The 22,308-nt window shown below is 44.8% G+C and overlaps 1 protein-coding gene across 1 annotated transcript in view; it reads left to right on the forward strand.

Moving 5' to 3' along the window:
• Window positions 1-1,442: 1,442 nt before the first annotated feature.
• pou2af2 (POU class 2 homeobox associating factor 2) overlaps window positions 1,443-22,308 on the forward strand; it is a gene marked incomplete at both ends in the record, with an annotated part of 50,440 nt that continues 29,574 nt past the window's right edge. The window contains one exon of the mRNA XM_084142677.1: window positions 1,443-1,455. Coding sequence (XP_083998803.1) covers window positions 1,443-1,455 — 13 coding nt within the window. The remainder of the gene's footprint in view (window positions 1,456-22,308) is intronic.

The following is a 22,308-nucleotide window of genomic DNA, read 5'->3' on the forward strand; positions in this document are numbered from 1 at the left end:
CGCTCTTCTTGGCCTGGAGTACGGGCCGCCCTCCATTAAATCAACCTCTGGGGCGGAGGGAATAGGGGGCAGCGGTATCTCCAACCGTCTGGCAGCTCTCTCTATGAGACCTGGAAGATCCGTTCTCAGAGATGCTGCAGCGAAGGACAGGGCTTCTGATTTCTCAGAGCCCGTGTCGTCATCGCCATAGGAACTACCAGCCCTCTCTCCATCCAAAGGATAGGGGGGCTTGACGGTATGAGGGACGGGGTCTGACTGTTCCATTGGAATGTCAGCCTCATCCTCAAAGTCCCTATCGTCCCGTGAGTCTGCGCCGTCAGATGACGCCTCTGAAGCAGAGGCTAAAATCGACAGCATGTCCTCTAGGGGGATATCCTCCCTAAAAAACGCCCAACGCTGCTTCCTCTCCTTTACAGAAAGGAGGGCGCAGGAGGCGCAATTAGGGGGACTGCAGACGCCCTCTTTGGCATGCAGGGACCCTAAACACACTAAACATAAGTCGTGGGAGTCACCGGCCGCCATGGAGGAGCATCTGCATTGAGCTCTGAAAATAGCTTTTGGGGGTGCAAAATCTCCTGGTGTGCTCATTTTAGGACGACGTCGATGAACTGGAAAATCGACGGCGGATCTTCGTCCTGAGTCTTTTCTTCGTGTCTTCTTGGCTTCTTCAGTCTAGTCCAGTCGCTGAAGATAAAGGGAGGCTGATTGAGGGGAGGCATCCCCTCTTATAGGGACACCTGTACTCCTATTGGCTTCAGGTGTGTGCCTAATTTTGTCTCAGGCTGATGCTGCCTTAGGGAAGAGGGTAAACCAATAGGAGCAGAGCTCCCCTATGGGGCGGAGCTCCACGATATAGAACTTTAAAACCAATGAGCACTGTCAAGGTTACTGACACGGTTGTCACTCATGCGTTATACCTGACTAAACTGATTAACCCCTTGGTGGGTAACAGAAAAGCTCATTCCAGTGAATAATTATGTATAGTTTAAATATCAAATGTTACGTTTTCCCTGTTATTGTTGTGTTGTTAAATTCAATTGAACCCTGATCAAACATGGTCAATTAAATCATGTGATAGCACACAGGCCACTTCCAGTTAGACAGTTTCCATGCTATAATGAATCCTCACATTCATCAAGTACACGTGGTAGTAATAGAAGAGGGAAGGTGTTAGCATTTGTTTGCCAGACCAGAGGACATGTCCAGTGAAAAGTGATATCCGATAAAAGCATGACTCACTTCTCAACTATTCCCAAGTGTTTCCAAGAATGTGTTATTTTTGTAACACTATTGGGATCAAATTCTTGGCTCCATCTTTGACTGTACTAGCCTTACTCATAATGTGATTCCGTTGTTGATCACCGTTGCTAGGGACACTATCCACACAATTTGACTGGAGTTTGATTTTGACGTCAGCCAGTGGGATCATGTCCTATTAGAACATGGTCTTCAAAGGTGAGGAGGATTCCATTTTCATTATGGGTCACTGAGAGGTCTTTGCTATTAATCTGCATGTTAATAACATTTTCCTCAAATGATTTGACATAGTCTCCACTTACAGATACTTTCTGGAGTGTGTAAGTGGTCTTCTGTGGTTATGGTGTTTAAATGGATATCATGGATATGTATCTGCTGGGTTAAATGTTGTCAAGTTAACACAGACATGAATCAGCTAGACAATGTAAAGGGGAATAGATATGAGGTAAGATTATTGAAGGTGGTCTCTCATTCTCAATCCCATGTTGTGCTCTCTGGTATAAGCGGTCTGACATTCTTTCAATTGCTTTTTAAAGAGCCATTCTGCAACAAAAAAATACAATCCCATTCCTCAGTTTTTACACAGTGCAGGAGCTGGTAGTACTTCTGATCGGACAGTGATGGCTTATTATGACCTGCTCAGGTAAATTCAGGAAATGAAGAAGTCAAATTGGCTTAGTGAGATTCACTTAAGTGCGTCCGTAAATGGCCAAGTCAAGATTGGGCAGTGGTGGAAAGAGTAGTCAATTGTCATACTTGAGTAAAAGTAAAGATACCTTCATAGAAAATGACTCAAGTAAAAGGAAAAGTCACCCAGTAAAATACTACTTGAGTAAAAGTCTAAAATTATTTGGATTTAAATATACTTAAGTATCAAAAGTAAATGTAATTGCTAAAATATACTTAAAGAACAAAAGTAAAAGTATAAATCATTTCAAATTCCTTATATTAAGCAAACCAGACAGCACTATTTTCTTGTTGTTCTTTTTTACAGATAGCCAGGGGTACACTCCAACACACAGACATAATTTACAAACGAAGCATGTGTGTTTAGTGAGTCCGCCAGATCAGAGGCAGTAGGGCCGACCAGGGATGTTCTCTTGATAAGTGCGTGAATTGGACCATTTTCCTGTCCTGCTAAGTATTCAAAATGTAACGAGTACTTTTGAGTGTCAGGTAAAATGTATGGAGTGTAAAGTACATTATTTTCTTTAGGAATGTAGTGAAGTAAAAGTAAAAGTTGTCAAAAAATATAAATAGTAAAGTAAAGTACAGATACCCATACAATACTTAAAAGTATTTTTACTTAAGTACTTTACACCACTGGGATTGGGCACTCAGTGGCTTGGTTTAGTCATACGCAGCATCATCATTTCTTGAATAATGATAAAACATCTTGCCAATACCAATTTCAGAATGTGTGTTACTCGTCCAGTAAAGAAAACACTGCATTTCTGAAATATTCTGGATGACTTGATTTGACAAATTAGTATCACAGCTATGTGATAAAGCAAGCCGACATAAGAAAGTATTGGAACTTCAAACTTCCAGAAGTCTGGATCAATTTCCCATTATTTCACGGCAGACTCTTTCCATTGCATTTTTGGGAAGAAAAAACTAAACCTGACACCAGTAATGAGTAAAAAGAAAATAGGACACCTGTGACAGTTTCCAGTAGTCTTCATGTCAGAAAGCAAATACTGTATGTTCAATTTGTCTCTGCAACAGTACACCTTCAGCTGCATATAATTTACAGTAATCATGAGATGCTCTTTTCATCTTGGCAGACCATTGAAATGTACAGTACCTCTGCCAAGTACAGTGCCTTCGGAAAGTATTCAGACCCCTTGACTTTTTCCACATTTTGTTACGTTACAGCCTTATTCTAAAATTGATTAAATAAATATAAATCCTCCGCAATCTACACACAATACCCCATAATGACAAAGCGAAAACAGGTTTTTATAAATACATCATTTACATAAGTATTCAGACCCTTTGCTATGAGACTCGAAATTGAGCTCAGGTGCATCCTGTTTCCATTGATCATCCTTGAGATGTTTCTACTCTTGATTGGAGTCCACCTGTGGTAAATTCAATTGATTGGACATGATTTGGAAAGGCACACACCTGTCTGTATAAGGTCCCACAATTGACAGTGCATGTCAGAGCATAAACCAAGCCATGAGGTTGAAGTAATTGTCTGTAGAGCTCCGAGACAAGACTGTGTCGAGGCATAGATCTCGGGAAGGGTACCAAAAAATGTCTGCAGCATTAAGGTCCCCAAGAACATAGTGGCCTCCATCATTCTTAAATGGAAGAAGTCTGGAACCACCAAGACTCTTCCTAAAGCTGGCTGCCCGGCCACACTGAGCAATCGGGGTAGAAGGGCCTTGGTCAGGGAGGTGACCAATAACCTGATGGTCACTGAAAGAACTCTAGAGCTATGCTATGGAGATGGGAGAACCTTCCAGAAGGACAACCATCTCTACAGCACTCCACCAATCAGGCCTTTATGGTAGAGTGGCCAGACAGATGCCACTCCTCAGTAAAAGGCAAATGACAGCCCTCTTGGAGTTTGCCAAAAGGCACCTAAAGACTCTCAGACCACGAGAACCAAGATTCTCTGGGGATGTTTTTCAGCAGCAGGGACTGGGAGACTTGTCAGGATCGAGGCAAAGATGAATGGAGCAAAGTACAGAGAGATCCTTAATGAAAACCTGCTCCAGAGCGCTCAGGACTTCAGACTGGGGTGAAGTTTCACCTTCCAACAGGACAACGACCCTAAGCACACAGCCAAGACAATGCAGGAGTGGCTTCGGGACAAGTCTCTGAATGTCCTTGAGAGGGTTCAGCCAGAGCCTGTACTTGAACCTGATCAAACATCTCTGGAGAGACCTGAAAATAGCTGTGCAGCAACGCTCCCCATCCAACCTGACAGAGCTTGAGAGGATCTGCAGAGAAGAATGGGAGAAACTCCACAAATACAGGTGTGCCAAGCTTGTAGCGTCATACCCAAGAATAATCAAGGCTGTAATCGCTGTCAAAGGTGCTTCAACAAAGTACTGAATAAAGGGTCTGAATACTTATGCAAATGTGATATTTCTAACAACCTATTTTTGCTTTGTCATTATGGGGTATTGTGTGTAGATTGATGAAGAAGAAAAAACAATTTAATCAATTTGAAAATAAGGCTGTAACCTAACAAAATGTGGAAAAAGTAAATGGGTCTGCATACTTTCTGAAGGCACTGTATGTGCACAATGCAGATACAATACCAGAACTGACGGTGGAAGCAACCCTCTGGTACTGTTTCCTGCCATACAGTATCTATTAGGCCTATACAATTCCTGCTCAGCAAAATATTTTGTTGCATTATTATGAATTATTGTGTTACAGCACAATTAATTTAGTAGCATCTTGTAATATATTACTGTTTGAATGATATATAAATATATATTTTATTAAGTTAAAGGGATAATCCACCCCCCCCCAAAAAATATAATGAAACTCCTGTCAATTTCCTGAAAGCCTATGTTTTATCAGTGGGTAAAATACACATTTTCCCCATGATTTAACTTCTAAGTGGCCCATCTGTGAAATCAGGAAAAGGGCTGTTCTTGCTATAGCAACGTATTCTGCACTCACTCTGGGCAGAGACGAACTGCAAGTTGAACTTGGTGAGATATACTCCTAAATTTATAGTGCAGTTTGTTTAGGCGATTTTACAGCTAGCTAGCTACTTCACATGCTGATGTTAACTTTGATATTATTGTGTGTAGCCAGTGGTGACCCATCATTCAGGGCAGGTGAGGCAGAGTCCCACCTGTTTTGAGCCCCAATTATTTTTGTTACCTGTTTTGCATGTTATTTTGGCATTAATACGTGTCATAAATCAGTTTGCAAACAATGTAAGATTTAATAAATCTGCATACAAGCATGGTCTCTTTTTTGCTTCTTGAGTAAGGCACCTCCAAAATGCAGGTGTTTCAGCCTAGCTCAGTGCTTTCTGTGGTGGTGGGGCAGCCAGCGGAAAATACAGAGCGTAGGGGTTGGTAATGTTCTCTAGTTGCGCCGTGATTGGCTCAGTGTTCTGTCAGTCATAGGGACACTACGTCACTGCAAAATATACAGGGAGAGCTTGAAAATTCAAGCCCCTTGGGTCCTAGATTTACATTAGAAATGCCCACCCAAGAAGGCTCAAGGTCATTGGCCACAGATAAAATGACGTCAAATCACGTTATATCTAACGTGGCTTTGATTGGACTGATCATGTCAACATCATACTTTCAAAATCTTAGTTAGCAAGCTAGGCAAGCAGTCATCATAATGAAACCTTTTCAATCATTGTCATATGAAGATAAATTATAGATAAAACGTATCGGTGCAAATCGGCCATTGGACATAAACATTACACAACAAGTTGGAAATCGCAAATTCAACAATGAGTGGTTTGGAAGGAATCAGTGTTGAAAAGCAATCACTAGCCTGCTATTCAGTGGAGAAGTTGTGTGGTCCACGTCTGGGTTTAACGGTCTCTTTTCCAAGCTTAAAAGGATAAACATTCACATGCAACTCCATGGGCCAGAAAAGGTTGAAAACATTGGCCATGCTGTCAATCCAGCATGACTTCTGCTGCTTTCAAAACAATTGGAAACTTGGAACTGGGAAATCTCAGACTTCAGTGAGTTCAAGACAACTGGGAACTCTAAAAAAACGAGCTCCGACTGGGAAAATACATTTTGAATGGTCATCCAACTCGGAATTCCAACTCGGGAACTCGGGGCCTCTTTCTAGAGCTCCGACCTGAAGATCACTGAGGTCATGATTCAACCTTGTTTTTTTCCGAATTCCCAGTTGTCTTGAAAGCACCATATATCCAGAGAATGCCAGACTTTGATGACAAAGTTTGATGCAAAAATGTGCCAACAAGAAGGGACCGCTGCGCCACCTTCCTGTTCAAGTGAGCACAGCACAACAAGGTGAGTCCAAAAATGTATTGTACAGTGAGGGAAAAAAGTATTTGATCCCCTGCTAATTTTGTACTTTTGCCCACTGACAAAGAAATGATCAGTCTATAATTTTAATGGTAGGTTTATTTGAACAGTGAGAGACAGAATAACAACAAAAAAAATCCAGAAAAACGCATGTCAAAAATTGATTTGCATTTTAATGAGGGAAATAAGTATTTGACCCCCTCTCAATCAGAAAGATTTCTGGCTCCCAGGTGTCTTTTATACAGGTAACGAGCTGAGATTAGGAGCACACTCTTAAAGGGAGTGCTCCTAATCTCAGCTTGTTACCTGTATAAAAGACACCTGTCCACAGAAGCAATCAATCAATCAGATTCCAAACTCTCCACCATGGCCAAGACCAAAGAGCTCTCCAAGGATGTCAGGGACAAGATTGTAGACCTACACAAGGCTGGAATGGGCTACAAGACCATCGCCAAGCAGCTTGGTGAGAAGGTGACAACAGTTGGTGCGATTATTCGCAAATGGAAGAAACACAAAATAACTGTCAATCTCCCACGGCCTGGGGCTCCATGCAAGATCTCACCTCGTGGAGTTGCAATGATCATGAGAACGGTGAGGAATCAGCCCAGAACTACACGGGAGGATCTTGTCAATAATCTCAAGGCAGCTGGGACCATATTCACCAAGAAAACAATTGGTACACACTACGCTGTGAAGGACTGAAATCCTGCAGCGCCCGCAAGGTCCTCCTGCTCAAGAAAGCACATATACAGGGCCGTCTGAAGTTTGCCAATGAACATCTGAATGATTCAGAGGAGAACTGGGTGAAAGTGTTGTGGTCAGATGAGACCAAAATCGAGGTCTTTGGCATCAACTCAACTCGCCGTGTTTGGAAGAGGAGGAATGCTGCCTATGACCCCAAGAACACAAATTTTTTGTTGTTATTCTGTCTCTCACTGTTCAAATAAACCTACCATTAAAATTATAGACTGATCATGTCTTTGTCAGTGGGCAAACGTACAAAATCAGCAGGGGATCAAATACTTTTTCCCTCACTGTATGCTGCTGCATAAATGATGTAATATGCCAGGGAGATATGTATGCTGTAGCTAAGAAAGTAATACTAAGTGTATGTTGTGTAGTAAGCTGTTAGTAGCCCATGTGCCTCACCCTAATAATTTGGTCCCTTTCCCCCTCATAACTTAACCTACTGTTCTGACTTGGTGGTGCACGTGTAGCCTATAGCCTGATTTAGAGAAATGTAATAATCCAATATAGTAAGAGCTTTCATTGTCTGCTTATATGCGCCCTTTATTTATCCTACGGTTCTGACTTGGTGTACAGGGAGAATACTGTAAGAACAGCCCATGTTCTGAATTCTGTCGCTGTAAATTTCAAAAGTGCTGAACAAATTGTTATATTGACCATGTCCGTCTTAGCTCACTCTTTAATGTCATGAGCCTCTCACTCCACCGGGTTACCACCTTTATTTTCTTCCACTCTGCTCACCACTCTCTCTACTCAGCCTAACTAGCTCCACCTGTCCCTGCTCTGCTCTGCTCTAATTACTCTGCCAGCTGCGCTGCATTACCCACTACCTCTCCCAGTATTTAAGGCCCTGTCTTTCAGCTCTCCGGTGTCAGATCGTCTGCAAAGCTCACACCCGGAACCTGTTTGCTCGCGCTTCTGGCTCACCCTGGTTTTGTGACCCCGGACCTGCCTGTTTTTTGGATACTCTTCTGCCCCAGGAGATCCAGACCTGCTTCTGCCATAACGACTCCTGACTACTCTGCAATCCCGGTAACTCTGACCAGCCTTCTGCCTTGCTACTACGTATTTTGGATTTCCCTTGAACTGTACTGCTGCCTTGTTTCATTCCGCCCTGTTGTGTCTGTGTCTCCCCCCCCCCAGGACTTCTGGACCACCCACCACCGGCTTCATAGGACGCATCGCTGCCACTGGGGGGGGCACAGACCCAGCACATTGGACGGGATCCCTGTTACCCCTGGAGCCTTCATTCACTCCCTACTTCCCTTTTCCCTTAAGTTTTAATAAACTTTCTGGTGTGACGCAATTGTGGTCCTCTGGTCGTCTGTCTGAACCGTGACAGTACGATCTGACCATTATGGACTCAGCGCACACTTTCCCCGACATGGAAACCGATGAGCATGAGCAGCAGTTCCAGCAGCAGCAACAACAACTCGCCATGATCATTCAACTCCTCACCAACCTTACCCCAGCCAGTCTGCCCACCAGCCCTGCCCCCGAGTTACCTGCCCCGGTCATTGCAGCCGCTGCTCCGGAACCCAAGATTGGAAACCCCGAGCGGTTCAACGGCGATTCAACCCAGGTCCGGCCATTCCTGACTAGCTGCCGACTTCAGTTCTCCTTGCAGCCAAGGACCTTCGCCACGGAGGGGGCTAAAGTTGGGTATGCCATCACTCACCTGACGGGCCGAGCTCGACTCTGGGGAACAGCAGAGTTCGAACGTCAAACCCCCGCATGTGCAACCTTCGACCTGTTTGCTGAGGAGATGCTGAAGGTGTTCGACCTGGATTCACCAACCGCAGAGGCGTCTCGTGAACTGTTCAGTATTCGACAAGGCAGACGTACAGTCGCAGACCATTCCATCGACTTCCGAACCCTGGCTAGACGAAGTTCTTGGAACACACCATCGTTGGTGGACGCGTTCTTCCATAGTTTGGCTGACTATATCAAGGACGAGTTGGTCTCCCATGAACTGCCTTCCACTCTTGATGAAGCCATCGCACTGACTGTCAGGATCGACAGAAGGATACAGACCCGTCGTCGTGAGAGGGGGCGCCAAGGTCCACCTACTACCGGCATTCGGAGAGATCCGACTGGGCTCCTGTCATCTACTGCCACTCACCCAGGTCAGCTTGATCAGTCTGAGCCTATGGAGATTGGGCGAGCCTCTCTCACTCCTGCAGAGCGCCAGCGCCGCTTCACCTCAAACCTCTGCCTCTATTGTGGAGGTGATGGACATCGTGTGGTAACCTGCCCTTTAAAGGGCCGGAGCTCACCGGGCATAGAGGGAGTCCGGTTGAGTTCAATGACCATCCAGTCCTCCGACCGCAAACCCCTGCTGCAAGTTCACCTCCGCCTCTCTGACTCAACTCACACCCTGGCTGCTCTGGTGGATTCTGGCGCCGAAGCCAACATAATGGACATCAAGCTGGCACGCCAACTGGGACTGGAGAACCTCCGTTTGACACCTCCTATTCCTGCCCGGGCACTGGACGGACACTTACTCGGATCGGTCACTCATGTCACGGCCCCGGTCTCGATGGGTCTGTCCGGAAACCATCAAGAAACTATCCAGTTTCACCTGCTCCCCTCTCCAGGCCAACCCCTCATCCTGGGTTACCCATGGCTCCGCCGGCACAACCCTCAGCTCGACTGGGTGACCGGGGTGATCAGGGAGTGGGGAGAGGACTGCCACCGAACCTGCCTGCTTGCTGCCGCACTACCCCCTCGGCCAGTACCTACTAACTCCGCTCCTGACCTCTCCAATGTCCCAGAATGCTACCATGGTCTCAGAGAGGTGTTTAACAAAGCAAGAGCCACATCTCTGCCCCCTCACCGACCGTACGACTGTGCCATCGACCTCCTCCCTGGAACAGCCCCTCCAAAGGGTCGTCTTTATTCGTTGTCTGCTCCTGAAAGAAAGTCCATGGAGGACTACATCAATGGCTCTCTGTCCGCAGGATTAATCCGTTCATCTTCATCTCCTGCTGGTGCTGGCTTCTTCTTTGTGGGGAAGAAGGACGGATCCCTTCGCCCCTGCATCGACTACAGGGGACTCAACGACATCACAGTGAAAAACCGTTACCCTCTGCCTCTGCTCACCTCTGCTTTTGAGTTGCTCCAGGGAGCCACTGTTTTTACCAAGTTGGATCTCAGAAACGCTTACCACCTAGTGCGGATCCGGGAGGGAGATGAATGGAAAACCGCATTCAATACACCAACAGGCCACTACGAGTATCTGGTTATGCCTTTTGGCCTCACCAATGCTCCTGCTGTGTTCCAGGCTCTAGTGAATGATGTACTGCGGGACATGTTAAACAAGTTTGTCTTCGTTTACCTGGATGACATCTTAATCTACTCCAGAAACCTGTCTGAACACACCCGCCATGTCCAGCAAGTCCTTCATCGTCTTCTGGAGAATTCCCTCTACGCCAAGGCAGAGAAATGTGAGTTTCACGTCAAGACAGTGGCCTTCCTGGGGTACATAGTGGCAGAGGGAAGTATCCAAATGGATCCTGCAAAAGTATCAGCAGTCACTTCATGGCCAGTTCCGGAGAACAGAAAGAAGCTGCAACAGTTTCTGGGATTTGCTAACTTCTATAGAAAGTTTATCCGGAACTACAGTACCGTTGCTGCCCCTCTCACTGCTCTAACCAGCACCAAGCAACCCTTCACCTGGACCCCAGCAGCCGACAAGGCCTTCAGTACCCTCAAGGTGAGGTTCACCTCCGCTCCCATCCTCCAGATGCCTGATGTGGACCGGCAATTCATTGTGGAGGTGGACGCCTCGGATGTGGGAGTTGGTGCTGTGATTTCTCAGTGGGCTGCGGAGGATAGGAAGCTCCATCCCTGTGCCTTTTTCTCACGTCGGTTGTCCCCCTCTGAGTGCAATTACGACATAGGGAACCGTGAGCTGCTGGCTGTGAAGCTTGCCTTGGAGGAGTGGCGTCACTGGCTGGAGGGGTCCACCGTTCCATTTCTCGTTTGGACCGATCATAAGAACTTGGAGTACATCCGCACGGCCAAACGGTTGAACTCCAGGCAGTCCCGCTGGGCCCTGTTCTTCACCAGGTTTAATTTCACTCTGTCATACCGGCCTGGATCACGCAACACCAAGCCAGACGCCCTCTCCCGTCAATTCCAGAAGGATGACACCCCCTCCAAGGACCCTGTGTCGATTCTGCCAAGTCCCTGCATCGTTGCAGCTCTGACCTGGGCTGTTGAGGAACAGGTGCTGGAGGCTCTCCGTAACCAGCCAGGTCCCAGCACTTGCCCAGCTGACCGCCTTTTTGTCCCCGAAGACCTGAGGTCCCAGGTCGTTCAGTGGGGACATGACTCCCGCCTAGCTTGTCACCCTGGCTCCACCCGCACTTACAACCTGCTCGCCCAGAGGTTCTGGTGGCCCTCTCTGAGAAAGGATGTACGGGAATTCGTCCAAGCCTGCCCCATCTGCAACCAACACAAGTCGTCCTGCCAGCCCCCAGCCGGATTGCTGCAGCCCCTGCCTGTGCCCAGACGTCCCTGGTCTCACATCGCCCTTGACTTTGTCACGGGGCTGCCCCCTTCAAGTGGCATGACCGTCATTCTCACCATAGTTGACCGTTTCAGCAAGATGGCACACTTCATTCCCCTCCCCAAGCTCCCAACCGCCAAGGAGACCGCCCAGGTGGTCCTGGAACACGTCTTCCGGATCCACGGACTGCCAAAGGACGTAGTTTCTGACCGTGGTCCACAATTCTCCTCCGCTTTTTGGAAGGAGTTCTGTCACCTGCTGGGAGCCACAGTCAGTCTGACTTCCGGATTCCATCCCCAATCCAATGGGCAGTCAGAACGGGCTAATCAGGAGCTCGAGAAGGCACTGCGATGCATGACTTCACGCAACCCCCACTCCTGGTCGCAGCAATTGACATGGGTGGAGTACGCACACAATTCTCTGACCTGCTCTGCCATCGGTATGTCCCCTTTCCAATGTGTTTATGGGTACCAGCCTCCTCTATTTGCCAGCCAGGAAGAGGAGGTTACTTGCCCATCTGCACTTGCTTTTGCCCGTCGATGTCGCCGCACCTGGTCACAAGCCCGAGCCACACTCCTCAGATCCGTTGCCAGCTACACTACCGGGGCCAACCGTCGGAGAATTCCTGCTCCCACCTACCATGTTGGTCAAAGGGTGTGGTTGTCATCGAAGAACCTGCCACTCAGGGTGGAGTCGCAGAAGCTGGCACCTCGGTTCATTGGCCCATTCCCTATCATAAGAGTGATTAGCCCAACTGCTGTCCGGCTCCAACTGCCTAATTCCCTGAGGGTGCACCCCACTTTCCATGTGTCTAAGATTAAGCCCATCCATGAGAGTCCGCTGGTCCCTGCTGCGCCTTGTCCTCCTCCTCCACGGCTCGTCGATGGTGGTCTGGTTTACACCGTCCGCCGCCTGCTTCGGTCCAGACGGAGGGGTAGGGGTCTCCAGTACCTCATTGACTGGGAGGGCTATGGACCTGAGGAAAGGACCTGGGTGCCAGCTAGTCGGATTGTGGATAGGACTCTCATCACCGCTTTCCACCAACGGCATCCTGATCAACCTGCAATCCGTAGGGGCCACCCCAGAGGGGTCCCTAACCGTCCTGCCCGCTCGGCTTCCTGTCCTGTGCCTGATCCTGTCTCGGGACCTGTCCCATCTCCCGACCACGGCCCTCCGGCTTCCTCCGAGGATGAGGACGTTCACTCGGACCGTTCGGAGGAGTTCTAGCCCTCCTCCGGCTCCCCTCCTCCCGCCCGGCGTGGTGTTGCTCTTGGGACTTCTGGGGCCGTCCCTTGGGGGGGGGGTTCTGTCATGAGCCTCTCACTCCACCGGGTTACCACCTTTATTTTCTTCCACTCTGCTCACCACTCTCTCTACTCAGCCTAACTAGCTCCACCTGTCCCTGCTCTGCTCTGCTCTAATTACTCTGCCAGCTGCGCTGCATTACCCACTACCTCTCCCAGTATTTAAGGCCCTGTCTTTCAGCTCTCCGGTGTCAGATCGTCTGCAAAGCTCACACCCGGAACCTGTTTGCTCGCGCTTCTGGCTCACCCTGGTTTTGTGACCCCGGACCTGCCTGTTTTTTGGATACTCTTCTGCCCCAGGAGATCCAGACCTGCTTCTGCCATAACGACTCCTGACTACTCTGCAATCCCGGTAACTCTGACCAGCCTTCTGCCTTGCTACTACGTATTTTGGATTTCCCTTGAACTGTACTGCTGCCTTGTTTCATTCCGCCCTGTTGTGTCTGTGTCTCCCCCCCCCCAGGACTTCTGGACCACCCACCACCGGCTTCATAGGACGCATCGCTGCCACTGGGGGGGGCACAGACCCAGCACATTGGACGGGATCCCTGTTACCCCTGGAGCCTTCATTCACTCCCTACTTCCCTTTTCCCTTAAGTTTTAATAAACTTTCTGGTGTGACGCAATTGTGGTCCTCTGGTCGTCTGTCTGAACCGTGACATTTAATGTCTTAATCGAAATTACGGATTGCCTCTTATCCGCTCGTCGTTCCCTTATGCCATAGTTTGTACATCTCAATTGTCAGTAGAAACCACATTTGTTTAAGCAAGTCAGCCATATCAGCTAAGTTTTTTTTAAAGGCAGTAAATGAGGCTGAATGAACTGCTTTGCTGCCATACAAGGCTCCACTGATAGCCAGGTGTAGCTGTGGTAAGGATTCACTCCATGGTGCTGAAAAGAAAGCTCTGCTGTTGGGACAGCTTTATGTAGGCCCTAACAGTTTGTGGCCACCATTTGTCGCCGTTATAGTGCAATTAATGTATTGTTTAGTGTTGTGTTGTGCTACCAACCTTGTTACAATGACAAAATGAAACATTTGTTCACAAAAAATATATTTTTTTACGTAACACTGTTAGTCCTAGGAATTAGTGGTTTGGGATGGATTATCCCTTTAAATGTAAAACTTTTTTTTAAAGATGAAAAACACAGAAATCCAGAATGAAATACAACTTTTTATCCTTTTCGTTTGGTCAACATCTAGATTAAATATGTTTGCTTTAATGGAATCTTGAGTTATGTTACAGATGTAGGATCTTAATTTGATCACCCTGTTTCAGGATAACTTTCATGCAGTGCAGAACATGTCAAATGTGTAGTGTATTTGAGGTTTAAAAAGGCTTCTGAAGTTTGTAATTTCCACTTTGAAATGTCAGACTTGATTTTCCCTTCTATCAACACCTACAAAAATCCATGTAAAATTCACATTTCTTGTTGCTGCAGGATTATTTTCCTGCTGTAGCAAACTGACTGAATGCCCAGCAAGTCTCAAGAGCCCCAAGAGTTTGTTTGGAATTGTATGCAATTGGCAAATTCCTCTCTGGGATTTAATTTATGTTCAAGATGGATGTTTTCATTCACTTAAACCACACGCCTTCTGCTCAGTGATGTATTGGATATGTTTTTAAGGGGTTTAAGAAAGTATTTACAAGCAGATTTACTGTTCTTGTAATGAATGCAATTAAAGTTTATGTTCCCTAAAAGCAGTGTGGAACAGCACTTTTATTTTCCTAAGTAGCAACCACAATGTCCAACACCTTCTTATAGTGATTTAGATGGAAAAAGATAGAATCCAACTATCTGCCAGATGATCAATAAACAATCAAACCTCAACACATTTTACGTTCGATTTTACGGTAACACGTATGAATACCATCTTCATAATGCATCAGAATTACATTTACAACACCTTATGAGCTATGTGTAACAAGTAATTCAATATGAATAGGATAATCATTGAAAGGATTCAACCTAAGAAAGTGTTAACAATAAAAGGTGAACAGATATTGCCCATTCCAGACTGAGGCCTGGTGTTTTTATTCATCAAACAGCTACATGGAATTATACAACGGGTGGGTCTAATCCTGAATGCTGATTGGTTAAAACCGCATTCCAGACGGAGTCTATTCCACAAGCTATCACCGGCTAAATCTATGACGTTAAAATGCCTATTTACTCTGTTCCATCTGACTGCACAATCCACTGTCTCATCAACCCAGCCAGGCACTTTATAAACTTGATCTCCACCATAAAAAGCATCTAGACATTATCTCACATTTCATTTAGACTAACATTTAGTTTTCAACAGCAGAGATTTGTGTAAACCTTGCTGTCTGTCTCTCTGAGATTTGCCACATTGTTTCAATATTCAAATTCGATCTCCAGCTGTCACATAGGAATGAACGTGTTGGGAGTCGGGACGAGACAGACAGGCAGGCAGCGTTTCTTAGCCTGTCTAAATCATGAATCAGCTGGCATCATTTTAATGGATATATACAAAGAAATGTCCATTGAAAAAAGGTAAAACGAAATGCAGCTAATTTGCAGTCTTTCCAGCTTCAGTTTGAAGTGATTGTGTTACAGTAGCTGTGTTGTTGGCTAGCTCCTCTGAACAACAGTGTCCTGACGAGTGAGCTCATTCTCTATACAAGGCGAAATCCAAATAAAAAAAAACAGCTTAAACAAATGCAAATGCAGCTACATTGCTGTTGTTCTGGCCGAACTTTTTGACGTCACTGTAAATTAGCCGTAGTTGGCTAGCTAGCAAGCAAGGGATAAGAACGTTGCCAGCCAGTATGGCAATGGAACATTTAAAACGAACGACTGGGTCGCGTCTATAGATACAGAACCGAAAGAACGAACGACTGGGTCGCGTCTCTAGCAACCCTAGATTTGTGTCGGGACTATATCTTGTGGAAGGATGAAATAGTATGAATAAATTAATCAAAATAACGTTTCTAATGAAAATATGTCAATCATTATTTGAATATGTTGGTAACCCGACTTTGTCTCGGGCCTAACAACACCATTGCCAATATATACAACAAACACTAGCTTCTCGGGCATTGTCACTTAATTATTACAGGGCATAACAATCATACATGAACCATCCCTTCCTGGGGTGTTTCTATAACAGAGTTGATTCATCCCATTAATACCATACCATTGTTTATTTATTTTAGTTAGAGCACTTCTTTTCATCAATTAAGTCAATTCACTCATAACCCTGAATAAATATTTTAGTTCTATATTGCAAAAGCTGTTCCATGGCAGCTCTGTTCTAAGGTCTGTAGTGAAGGAAAGCAGTGAATAAGAGTGAAGAGACATATAGCCAGTGATGTCATCCGTGGCTGGGCTCCTCCCAGGCTGGTGTTGTTGGAGTAAACAGCTGTGGCCATTTAGCCAAGTGCAGCGACAACACCTGTTCAGGGCGGTTGCAAGTCTAGTCTAGGTCTAGACAGGTGTGTCAACCAAACCTACACAGACGTTGTTCTTTCAACCAGTCTTGTCAAGATGCATCAAGGAAACATAGATTGACTCACACAGCAAATTCATTTTAGTTGTTATTGGTGAGTATCTTAGCGAGGCAAAATGCATGACATTGTACAGTATGTCGACTTATTTTGAGGTTATTAGGTCAATGTTGGAAAGTGTAAACATGCAGCGAGTGGAGGGTAGGTAAACACCATACTTGAGAAAATGCAGTGTTGGTGGGAGGGCAATGAATTGATCCACAATAGGTTGTATGTACTATGAGGAGAACTGTGCAATGGTGCACTGAGACTGGATCAACTCTATTCCTTCGAAAATGCTTTCCCCCACTGCGAAGTGTTCTTCACTTACATAAGTCAGAGCGCCAAGAAACATCTGGAAATCAACTACTTCAAGATCGGGACGGTGCCAGTAGTTTGAGAAGCAGCTGCTTCTCTGTGAACAGGCAGGCCTCACAAATAGCCCCAAACACATTGTTCTGTGCAATTCACAACCCTTCAAAATCCAACCAAATCCAATCAAATAAATATACAACAGAGATGACAGAAAGAAGAATGTATCGATCTGTTATGTGGGACCTGCCTACCATGCTGGATATGTCATGTGCAAAAGATTTGTATTTGTTTCTGGATGTCCTGATTTCTAAGAAGGAATGTATTTTGAAGCCTGGCAGAGCAGAATAAAACTGTTTTACCATTGCAAAAACAAGCTCACGTGTGTGGCCATTCCAGTAATCAATCATTTGAGGGGAAGAATACCAGAGCCTATGTTGTGACAGATCACACATGGTCATTACTGTACTGTATTAAAACGTATTCATGATTAAGTTAAGATTTATATACCCTGGTAAGGGAATAGCTACTAAATCAGTTTAATGGAAATTCTGATAGTAGTAAAGCTACAAATGCTATGCTTAATACAGTCAGAGGAACAGGGGAATGATACAAAGTTTTTAATGTTATTTTCAATGGCATCTCACTGCCTATGTAATTGGCTAATTAATAAAGTTGGATACAGACAAAAGGCTACCATTTACAGTACATTCAGAAAGTATTCAGACCTCTTGACTTTTTCCACATTTTGTTACGTTACAGCCTAGTTCTAAAATGGATGAAATTGTTTGTTCCCCCCTCATCAATCTACACACAATATCCCATAATGACAAAGCAAAAATAGGTTTTTTGAAATGTTTTAAAATGTATACAAAAAATTAAACTGAAATATCACATTTACATACGTTTTCAGACCCTTTACTCAATACTTTGTTGAAGCACCTTTGACAGCGATTACAGCCTTGAGTCTTCTTAGGTATGACGCTACAAGCTTATCCCATTCTTCTCCGCAGATCCTCTCAAGCTCTGTCAGGTTGGATGGGGAGCGTCGCTGCTGTCGTGATGTGACTTTCATTAATGTGATGACTGTTATTTATCGAATCAACTAACTATGTTTGATTGTTACTCAATTAAATTAATCATGTAACAATTAACTCATTAGGAATTTGGGGCACCACAGAAGAAGTTGTTTAACGAGTTACCATCTCCCGAATTAAACTCTTAGAAGATATATATATGTTATGTATCGATAACAATCACTTATTAATCATTACCTCTTATCAGTCTCATTCTGAACGTTGCATACTCCTTAATATCTGCAAGAACCCTAACCTTACTTACGAATCAGCAATACACAAATTGGCTTAACTATTTATTTACTAGCTAACTAAATAATAACACAGAATACATACACACACGGTATAGGTTATTGATTTGAAACGTAATACAATGGAAACAGGTCCCTAGTGGACTAACAACAGCATGACTGCTTGGTTATCAAAAGGGAGGGGTCAGAAAGAGAGAGGGAGAGGTAGAGACAAAGAGAGATTCAAACTTATCGCTGATACATTTGGAAACTACGCTCACAGAAATCAGCATACTTAGCACCCTAACCACCGCCCATTCGGATAAGAAATGCAATGTATACATTTATGTGTAAATGTCTTTGTTCGTCGTCTATCTCTGTTGGACTTGATCGATCCTTCTATGGTAAAGAGGGGTCGTTGGCTTTAGTGTCCCGTTCGGTGTAAGGTTTTGCTTGTCCACCAGAAGTCACAATGTCCTTCTTCTTTGTAGAGCTTCTCTGGTAGTGAAGTGTTTGTTAGAACAGATACTTCAGATGCACCAATGGTTGTCTGAGATGGGATTCTCCTTTCTTCCCATCTCGTGTCTTTAGTCAAAGTTCTAGACTACTTTACATGTACAGCTGCAGACTGGTAATGCTAAGGTCTAGTGTGTTTATCTTCTTCTTCACCTCGTGTAGAGGTTGAGAGTTTCAGAGTTTCCCACCATTTTACACGCCAGTAGCAACCCGGCAATGTTCTGGTCTGAGAGTTTCAACCATTTGTAACGTTTAGCTCACGCCTCACGTCTGCTGGTCTTTCTGGTCTAACCATTTTAAGCCGTGTAGCCACAGCTCCACGCTTCCTGATCTGATGTAAATTTTGTTACCAAGGCTTTTTATCCTCGGGTAAAAAGGGGGCGTTCCATCAAGCCGACACAATGTCTGTGCTCACTTGGGGCGTGGTTACTGACTGGGCAAAAGTTTATATGAAAAAAGCAGGAGAATAACCTGATAGCAAATGCCAATGAACCGTCGGTCCTTTTCCCACCACTTATTACTATGAGGAAACTAAACCGTTTCTGGAGGATATGTCTTGCCTGTTCAGAGCCCATCAAACGGTGGCTACTGGGTGGCCAGAATGGATTAATTCACCCATAGGCCTTTCACGCAATTATCCATCTTGAATCATCACAATTGTGAATGAATGCATGAAAAAGACTTCAAAGGGCCTTTGGTGGAATAATACAGTCAAATTAATAGCAATCCAACCTGCCACATTTAGTGCACCTCATACAGGGGGTTGCTGGAGAAATGGAAGTGAGGATCCCTGAAATAAACGTATAACACCTTTACTGACATAAAACATAATTAGGTTTTGTATTACAGTAAATATAGTTGATTATAGTTACTTCTTACTAACGTATCATGTTTAAAGTTACACTTTAAGTTATCATGCCTCTCCTTAACCTAAATCTCTAAGCTTGACTGACGTGGGCAACTCAAGTTATTACATCAACTTGACCCCCCCCCCCCCCCCCCCTGTGAACTGAAGGCAAGTTCATGCCTGATTTGATCATGATCATGACTTTGAGGGGGGATTCGTGCTGAGCGCATGTTGACACCCCACACTAATCCACTAATTAGACAAGCCTTGGAGGAGCCTGGGTGCTATGGCCTTGAAGGACCAGGTCCAGGGGTGGCTGGAGGGACTACTGGCTGCTGTGGGTGGCTGACATTCCCACAGTGTGGGCCAAGCTGGCTGGTGTTGGTGTGGTGGTTCCCACGTTAAGCCTGTCTGTCATATTGACAGCTGATGTGAAAAGGAGACTGGGGCCGCAGGGCTTATTACTATTGGATCTCTCTCTTTGTCAGGAATCAGGTTGGGGGTTCCGTCTTTTGGATACTGGGGGTTGGGTAATGGCCTAGAGGCAATTCTTAAGAATAACTTGGAAACCAGATACAAAATAAATGTCTCTAGCTTTTCTTTCATGTAATGAACATTGGATTTTTCAGTGATAATCAACTTGCTGTTTTAATTCATAACAACAATTACAAATTGTATTTTTCAGTGATAAGAAAAACCTCCCGCACCCCTCTGATTCAGAGGGTTTGGGTTAAATGCGAAGGACACATTTCAGTTGAATGCATTCAGTTGTGCAACTGACTAGATATCCCCTTTCCTTTCCCTTTCCCATATCACAACGATTTATTTACTTTTAGCTAACGGGTTCATTGGGCAGCCTGAGTTGATGTCTATAGGGCCTGAGTGAATGATTTCTGAGCTGAGAGAGATGGCCCCATAGCCCAGTTAATATGGGGAGCAGAGGGGACGCTGGGGGGTGTGACCTCTGGTTACCCATAGTTCCTCTCTCTAATTACCAGTGCCGACAGCCTTCATTCACTGCTGCCACGTATAGAAGAACGGCCTCATCAAAGGCCATCTTTGTCCCTGACTGACACCCTCTTCTCAGAAGAGATGATTGAAGGTTCCTATGCCGCCTCTACTGAAACTCGTTGTGCCCCTGTGACACTACAGCCGCAGGTCATACAAAGACAGAGAGAGATCCCTGCTAAACGGGATTAATAAAGTGGCCTGATTCTTATCTCTAAAGAGGAATAAAGGAGAGATTGTTTATGAAGTCCTGAGGAGCTGTATTGGGTTCCCTTGCCTTCATTTGTTTCTGTGTCTTTTGCCAAAAGTTGGCTACTGAGTCTGTGTAACGTTATCACATACTGTTCAGAAGACATTAGGACTTAATTCAAATGGCTCCTACCCCGTTCTTCATTGTCTTCTTTAGTGTGTGTTGTTGTGTGTGAGTGTGTGTGTGTGTGTGTGTGGTTGTGAGTGTGGTGTGTGTGTGTGTGTGGGGGGGCTCTTTCTACCAACCACAGAGACCTCACTTAAACTGGAAGAATAGAATAGGGAAAGTGGACATGGAAGGAAATGTGTGCCCAATTTTCTAATTTGTTCGAGACATCGGGAGCTTTCTACTCGGACAATCACCTTATTGTCTAGGAGGTGCTCGGTTTCCATGGTGCTCCGTCCTGCCAGCATCTTAATAACCCAAGGAGAAGTGTCTACTGCCAAGGCAATCTCTTTTTCTGTTCTACGATTAAACAACCCAACCGTTTTGTCCTCCACTGAGAGACGAAAGCTACACTGTAAAAAATGATTCAGGTGATTAGTAAATTATACTTGAAAATATAATTATCTATTTGTTGTCATCTTTACTTGACTATAATTAGTACTTTACTCTACTTCACTTGTTCAACCAATCAAAAAAAAAATAATGAATTCAACATAAGATAAATGCATAATCTAAACAACCATTTGTATGTAAAAACAACGACAAGGAACATTGTGTTTAACTTACTCAATTTTCATAATATTTTCTTTCAATTTAAGAATTTTAAGTTCTTCCAACAACTTGCCATGTGGCTCTGTTTTCAGAGGATTGTGGGTAATTGTGTTTGTTTTTACTTTACGATATTTTTACTCAATGTTGTATGCATGTTTGAAGAACGAAAAGCACATTTCTATTTTAGTATCAAACAGTTTGTTATTCTATGAGGTGTAATGGATCATGAAGAACGGATATCAAAACCGTCGGGCAAATTAAATGACGTTAAATGATGAGACCACCCATTCTCACCATTAGTAAGATCATGCGTGCCACTCCTTACAGAGTCAAATACAGTGGCTTGTGAAAGTGTTCACCCCCTTGGAATTTTTCCTATTGTATTGCCTTACAACCTGGAATTAAAATAGATTTTTGGGGGGTTTGTATCATTTGATTTACACAACATGGCTATACCTTTGAAGATGCTAAACCTTTTTTTTTGTGAAACAAGAAATAAGACTAAAAAACTGAAAACTTGAGCGTGCATAACTATTCACCCCCCCAAAGTCAATACTTTGTAGAGCCACATTTTGCAGCAATTACAGCCGCAAGTCTCTTGGGGTAAGTCTCTATAAGCTTGAGACATCTAGCCACTGGGATTTTTGCCCATTCTTCAAGGAAAAACTGCTCCAAATCCTTCAAGTTGGATGGGTTCCGCTGGTGTACAGCAATCTTTAAGTCATACCACAGATTCTCAATTGGATTGAGGTCTGGGCTTTGACTAGGCCATTCCAAGACATTTACATGTTTCCCCTTAAACCACTCAAGTGTTGCTTTAGCAGTATGCTAAGGGTCATTGTCCTGCTGGAAGGTGAACCTCCGTCCCAGTCTCAAATCTCTGGAAGACTGAAACAGTTTTCCCTCAAGAAGTTCCCTGTGTTTAGTGCTATCTATCATTCATTCAATTCTGACCAGTTTCCCAGTCCCTGCCGATGAAAAACATCCCCACAGCATGATGCTACCACCACCATGCTTCACTGTGG

This window comes from Coregonus lavaretus (genome assembly GCF_964263955.1).
Source record: "Coregonus lavaretus genome assembly, chromosome: 26".
NCBI classification, from domain to species: Eukaryota; Metazoa; Chordata; class Actinopteri; order Salmoniformes; family Salmonidae; genus Coregonus; species Coregonus lavaretus.